Source organism: Littorina saxatilis, linkage group LG12, assembly GCF_037325665.1.
Source record: "Littorina saxatilis isolate snail1 linkage group LG12, US_GU_Lsax_2.0, whole genome shotgun sequence".
Classification (NCBI taxonomy): domain Eukaryota; kingdom Metazoa; phylum Mollusca; class Gastropoda; order Littorinimorpha; family Littorinidae; genus Littorina; species Littorina saxatilis.
Window position 1 is genome coordinate 3,242,251 of NC_090256.1, and position 7,500 is coordinate 3,249,750.

General features: G+C 42.3%; 1 protein-coding gene across 2 annotated transcripts in view; it reads right to left on the reverse strand.

Annotated features, from left to right (window-relative positions):
- Positions 1-6,557, reverse strand: part of LOC138981063 (zwei Ig domain protein zig-4-like) — a 15,788-nt gene extending 9,231 nt beyond the window's left edge. The window contains exons 1-2 of one of the 2 annotated variants that reach the window (XM_070353867.1): positions 6,386-6,557; positions 5,608-5,763 (exon numbers count right to left, since the gene is read on the reverse strand). In XM_070353867.1, the coding sequence (XP_070209968.1) occupies positions 5,608-5,688 (81 nt within the window). In that variant the 5' untranslated portion in view covers positions 5,689-5,763; positions 6,386-6,557. Of the gene's footprint in view, positions 1-5,607; positions 5,764-6,237 lie in introns of both variants that reach the window. The other variant, XM_070353866.1, reaches the window with a different exon arrangement.
- Positions 6,558-7,500: the final 943 nt, after the last annotated feature.

A 7,500-nucleotide genomic window follows, 5' to 3' on the forward strand; every position in this document is an offset into this window, starting at 1 on the left:
CGTCATTCATGCTCCCACACCACGTGAGCAATCCACCAACCAACCAACCACCGACATGGCTGTGACTCATGAGCCCCTGAACATGTTTGACACCGCGTCTTTCGGCTTTACACCTCACAGCTTGACAACACTCGTTCAGGGGCCGTGTTACCAGTGACAACGATAGCGTGTGACCTACTGACCCAAAGACCCAGTGGCGTAGTTTTACGTTCCCGCCACACTCGCCTTCCACTTGTGAATACTACAGTGAAGGCCCTGTCTGCGCTGATATCCGCCTTCTAACATGGCCATTCAAGTCGCTCGTTCGCGTGAAAGAATTTCAAGGAGACGGGCCCGATCAATACAAAGACTGGCGTCTTAAACTGATAATCTCCTTATGGACACGGCACATACTGACATAGCAAACGAGTGACTATCTCAACGCAAAGTCATATTTGTGTTGTGGCCTTTTTTATAATTTTTTTTATTAATGTTGATTTGGTTTAAACAGTGTTTATTCAACAATTCATAGATAATTCAACATGATACATGTTAAGGATCAACAACCAGCTCAAGCTCAATGTTCATTTCATGCGACAACACACGCAGATAAAGACTTTTTTTGTTGTTGAAAGAAGTATGATTCATAACCAGATGTCAGTCTCGGTGCAAAAACATGTATTTCTAATTGCTGTGCGTGCTTGCTACATAAAAGACTTATAGAAAATGATATCCGTTTTCTTTTTCGGGTATGGTCTTTTTCTTTCTTTTCTTTCTTGCTCTGGCCTTGCATGTCTAAATCATTATTGTCGGAAAAAAATCAATAAAAACTTGACTGTCCTGTTTGGGTTTTAAATCCGGATACTGACAGTATATGACAAATACATGACTTTTTTATTTTTGGGAAAGGAGGAGAGTGTTGTTCTGGTTGCTTGTTGTTGGTTTGTTTTTTGTTGCTTTTTTTTTATTTTTTTACTTTGAGTCTCTTATATGTTAAACGGTGCTACCATAAATTGGAAGTCAGTCCCATGAAGTGTGATGTCATCTGACAATGACAGAACATGACGTGCTTGACCTGACAATGACAGAACATGACGTGCTTGACCTGACAATGACAGAACATGACGTGCTTGACCTGACAATGACAGAACATGACGTGCTTGACCTGACAATGACAGAACATGACGTGCTTGACCTGACAATGACAGAACATGACGTGCTTGACCTGACAATGACAGAACATGACGTGCTTGACCTGACAATGACAGAACATGACGTGCTTGACCTGACAATGACAGAATATGACGTGCTTGACCTGACAATGACAGAACATGACGTGCTTGACCTGACAATGACAGAACATGACGTGCTTGACCTCACAACCTTTAAGTCCCCGCTCCCAAAATAGAGCCACCAATGACCAAACAGGAAGATGATGAAACCGGGGACTTAGGGCTGAGCTCGTCGTCAGTTACTCGACGTCAAATAGTTATCCTGGCCAGTCTTGTAAGACGGATTTACGTGTACTTGTCTTCAAGTTTAACGTTCATGTTTATGCGGATCCGTTTTCTTGCAGATCCTTTTTTTTTAAGTTCGGTGCAGTACGTTGTTTATGTGACCGGGCGCCACATTATGACTTCCAAAGTACGTCATAGTCTCGTTAATACTGATGTAGTTTTGAGAAATAATTCACATAACAGTTAAACTGACTCATCTGTTTATTCAGTTCTTGATTTCAAACTCTGACTGACAGTGTGATTCCCCAATGTCAATGACTATGCTTCATAAAAAAAAAAATTGACAGCCAAGCCATAAAAACCTGTCCCCGTTCAATCGACAACAACTGCCGCGTGATCACTGACTGAGGGATGTCTGTTATTTTCAGTGATCGGATTGGATTGGCGAGTAGTTGGGGAATGTCTGTTATTTTCAGTGAAGGGATTGGATTGGCGAGTAGTTGGCCTGGAATGGAGAAGGGAGGGGCGGCGAAGTTAGGGGGGCTGAGGGGATTGGTTTTGATCAATGAAATTCCACATTCCTCCCCTCCAGCAATTGCATGTTCCCACAGGTTAAAATTGCATCACGGGTCAATATCGGTGTGCCGGAAGTTAATAAGTACCACGCTAACCAAGACTACGACAAAAACTTTATACAACGTACAGTCCGGGAAAACGTTGGTCAAGGATTACCGAGTACGTCGATTGCTTCACCACCACGACACGCACTGAGGTCACTCGGCAGGTCGCGCGAGTGCTTGGTCATTCGTACTCTAAAAATAACAACTGCCCATGTCACTTAGGATTTGGTAATACTTTTTTTCTCGAAAATGCCGACTTTCCAAGGTCTTCTGAGCTTAGCTGCTTTATCTGTCTATTGGATACGACCAATGCAGTGGCTATGAGAGCAATGGTGAAGCTATGATCACAAATTATGAGAGCAATGGTAAAGCTATGATCACAAACTATGAGAGCAATGGTGAAGCTATGATCACAAACTATGAGAGCAATGGTGAAGCTATGATCACAAATTATGAGAGCAATGGTGAAGCTATGATCACAAACTATGAGAGCAATGGTGAAGCTATGATCACAAACTATGAGTAAACAAGTAAATAGACAATACCATTGTTCAAATATCAAAACCCCCGAACCTGTCTTCGTTTTTGGACGAATACTGTTTTCCATCAACTTCACTAATAATTGTTTTATATATTTCTTCAATGTTATTTTTCTGTCGGATGTTGGAGGTTCCAAGCATCGTCAATAAAAATAATAAACCAGAAAGAATTTGTTAAAAAAAGAAAACGAGTTTTTCATGGAAGCAATATATCGTACATTGGACTTTTTTGTTCCGCTAAATTTTTTTTTTTTTTTCGCATGGGAGTCTGCGTGGGGGATAAGGCAGGAGCTGTAGGCCCGTGCTTCTGAATATTGAGGGGCACCATGCGACACTGAGGGCAACTGGTGGTAGCAGATGTATATATAGGTCCCTGTTATAGCTGACAGCCCCGCGGGACCACCAGCCCCCCACCTCCCACCCTCTCCTGTATTACCATTATCTATTTCCAGATATATTTTTGTGGTTAAAAGTTTCACAAGTACACTGGTCTCCTTACGCAGCCATACAAATCAGTTTACTTGGGTCCGTTTCCATATCGATATTATTTTACTTTTTAGATGAAATTACATTTCCCATCTTTTCTTTTGCAATTTGTAGGCTTCTTCCTTCTTTCGGTGAAGAAAAAAGGCGTTGTGTTAAAAGTCTGCTTTTCTTTCGGGAACTGACAATAATATATTACGTGTGTACGGACTGGCCTCGGTAATTATAAGGTTTCTAATTTATTTGGGAGCTCGTAGAAATGACTAGTTGGCTAACTAAAGAAAGAAAGAATTTTTAAGTTAGAAAAAAAGGCAACGGACTACACTGAATCTGAAGAAAAACCAAACTGTCAGGCCATCAAACCTTGGGTACTCACACGAAATAAAGATCAGTGGAATTGAATCTCCGTAAATAAAAACAATGGCTTCAATCATCAAGAGAGCACGTTGTAATGTCTAAAGTTGTATTGCCAAAGCCTATAATCTAATCATTCCTCTCTGTATTGTTTTACTTCTAATTTTGTGTGTAACTGTCAGTTCACCACCTCCCTCTCTCTCTCTCTCTCTCTCTCTCTCTCTCTCTCTCTCTCTCTCTCTCTCTCTCTCTCTCTCTCTCTCTCTCTCTCTCTCTCTCTCTCTCTCTCTCTCTCTCTCTCTCTCTCTCTCTCTCTCTGTCTCGTCCTCTTCCCCCCACCTCGCCCCACCCGCACATATTCAAAGTGTCAGAACAGTGCTACTGTCGTCCTCTCTGTCACACACACCATTGGCATACCACTAGTCTGCAACGACACCGTAGTCTGAGCAGACCAAAGTACAATGTATTACATCCATCCCCACCACTAACAGCGACAGCGACAACGCGCTGGGTTTTAGCGTTGGTGGTTGCCAAACTGTCAACATTGGGGTACGGGGCATAAAACTGTCACGGTCAGATGCCAGAATCAAGTCTGCAAGTGCCAGCCAGGTACTGCGGGTATTTGTTTATTTATGGAACTGGCACGCTGACCAAAAGACCGACCAACATACTTACGTGTGACGGGGCATCTTATTGCGCCAAAAGTAAGTAAGTAATCATCACTAAGTATTTGTTGGTTATTCTGCGAGGGTGATATTTGTAAATATCGGTTACAATTAATATGTTTACGGAGATATGGATACTCTGCGGTTATCGTTGTAAACTTATCAGCGATAAGAAATTAAATTGCAGTGATAATTACTTAGATATCACATTGATAGTTATTCATCGTCAATAATTCCAAATATCACCGTGATATCGTGGGGATATAAATAAGATAATAATTTTTGGTGCTAGTATGCCGTTATACAACCACGACATAAGGGAAAGAAGCCTTGAATTACTTTTTACACCTCTCTGGCATGGCACCGCCGCGAGGGGCTAAGCTGTAAGAAGTCTGAGGCCGTGGCATGTCTGGAATCGCAATCATGTGATTTATGTGGTGGCCAGACTAGTGTGCCACGCGGTCTGTGGACTGGGACACGGGGCCACATACCAGCAAAATGAGAGCTCTTTTTCTCCCCCCCCCCCCCCCCACCTCTCTCCCTCTCTCCCTGTCTCTCTTTTTCTCTCTCTCTCTCTCTCTCTCTCTCTCTCTCTCTCTCTCTCTCTCTCTCTCTCTCTCTTTCTCTCTCTCTTTCTCTCTCTCTCTCAATGCTATCATCCCTCGGTAATAAAGTTTTCGAGTTCGAGTTCTCTCTCTCTCTCTCTCTCTCTCTCTCTCTCTCTCTCTCTCTCTCTCTCTCTCTCTCTCTCTCTCTCTCTCTCTCTCTCTCTCTCTCTCTCTCTCTCTCTCTCTCTCTCTCTCTCTCTCTCTCTCCTCCTACGCATTCCTTCCCCCAAAGGAACGAAAGGCTGTGGCAGTCTAAAGAGACAAATATCGAACTCTTCCTTATCCTTTACTGATCTAATCTTTCAATACGACATTGGAGTTGAAGGAATTGAAAACTTCGATATACCAGCATATAGTGTCTCATTCATAACGCTGTGCACTTAGACCGGGCTGCGATACTGATATTATGAAATAATAATGAAAATAAAAATAAAAATACAAAAACGTTTCCATCCGCGTAGTTTTCTCCCTTGAGCTACGAATATCATTTTGCCAAGATAACAACTGCAGGCGCTTGCATTTCAAATGAACTTGAATTTTTGTTAAAAGAGGTGCATAATATATATTGAAAGACAGGGAGATCAATATTGAAAGACAGGGAGATCAATATTGAAAGACAGGGAGATCAATATTGAAAGACAGGGAAATCAATATCGGGTAAGAGACGGATAAAAGAAAAGAGACTGACAGACAGACACATAGACAGACAAACACAAAGACAAACACACAGACTGATACTGACAAATTAGAAAGAGAACGCGAAAAATGCATAGAAACTAGAAGTGCTAGAGGCTAAAACAAGTCAAGGACGACAACAACGATGATTCTTTCGACAAGGACAATAACGAGGATAACAAAAACGACGATCACGACGATAATGATGACGATGACAAAATACTTACTGCGTTAAAGGCAGAAGCGAGGAAGGGAAAACAGACGAGCAGCAGCATACAGAAGAATGTGGACAGGTTCATCATTTTCATTGTTGTTGCTCTGTGTCTATCGGGCACACAAGGGGAGAGACAATCTCACGTGGTGGATAATCCTCTGCTTGATTTCTAAAAGAAAACAGCAAACAAAATCATTAATAACATGGAATAAACACTTTCTTGGTTATGTCTTTTAATACTTTATTCTTAGTTCTTTCTTTTCCCATTTTCCTCCCTATATTTCGTCTCTTATTTTGTCTCCACTTATTTTTTTCTGCGTGTGACATTCACATTTCACAGGCAAGGGGAGGAAGACATTTCTTCTTTTTTTTTCTCTCTGTTTTTTTTATTGTTGTCATTTGTAGTTAGTGTATTTACAACAACAAAAAACAATGGAAAAATAACATTTTAAAAATTAGAAAAGAAGTCACACACATACAAATTAACCTTGGCATAGTTATTAAAGCATTTACTTTAAAAAAAATCTTTCTTCTTTCTTTCAAGAAACAAATGGAATACATTTTTGTTAATCACTTTTAGAATTGTTTTCAATCAGTTTATAATAAAATTGCAAATGCAATGTGAAATACACTTAGAACTTACTTTTTTTTCTTTCAATCAGAAAGAAAATTTGAAGAATCGAGCTGTCCCAGTAGAAATAAGACAACAACTGATTTTATCTAAGCAACACAAGTAAGGTACCAAGTCTTTTTTCCCGTGGAAAATACTGTTTTTTCGCTGTTTTCCTCACTTTTTTTCCTTCAAACTCAATCCGATGATGTTGTCACTGTTGTTGTTACTTTGAAAAAGAAAACAATTGTCAGTCTGTTTCACGTGGCTTCAAGTCGAGGCAATCTTTGTTATCACACCTACGATATCATACACAGGACAATTGTAAAAGTTGAGTTTTAACAGAGAAACTGTGTGTGCGTCTGTTGCGCTGGCCGTGTGATCTCGGATTTATACAAACTGTCGCAGGTGACGTCACCCGCTAGGCCGCTCCCACCATTGCGACCTCGTGAATGAACACTGGCGTAGTAGTGAGAGGCGTGTTTCGCGGCGGCCCTGGGGAGGGGGCTGGTATGGATGGTACAGGGGGTGGGGGGGGGGGGGTGGACGGTGGGGGGAGGTTGAAGAGTGGGAATGGAAATAAAAGGCGAGAGTAGAGAAAAAAAAGAAAAAAAGGGGGGTTGGGGGGGGGGGGGGGTGAGATCGGTCGAAGGGATGGGGGGAATTCTGAAGTCTGAGAAAAGACGAGAAAGAAAAAGCGGAGGGATGGGGGTGGGGTGATGAGGGGTGGGGGTGGGGGGGATGAGGGGTGGGGGTGATGAGGGGTGGGGTGATGAGGGGTTGGATGATGAGGGGTGGGGTGGGGTTGGGGGGATGAGGGGTGGGGTTATCCGCACGTATGTCAACTTGTATAGTGAGATCGAGTCAGTCAGTTGCGCGCGCGAAACGAGCAAAGCACGAGTCGCCCTTGGCTGTCCGTCTTGTCTATAACGTACGACTGGAGTGAACCACATGGCCCGCTCAGTCTAGCCGTTTTTCTTCCACTACTCAGGAACTTGTTACGGCCGTGGGTTTTCCATTCATATAAAGCCGAAGCGTACAATCGACACCAAGTTCTTTCTTACCATAGTGTACGTGATACTACTGACGGCTCAAATAATAGGTAGCGATTTATGCTGAAGCTGAAGCCAAGTGTCTAATACTAAAGGCGGGCTTAAACACCACATGGGGGTGTCTCAGTGTGTGTGTGTGTGTGTGTGTGTGTGTGTGTGTGTGTGCCGCGTCTGTGTGTGTGTCTGTGTGTATATATATATATGTGTGTATGTGTACTATGTCTGTCTGTCTGTCTGTCTGTCT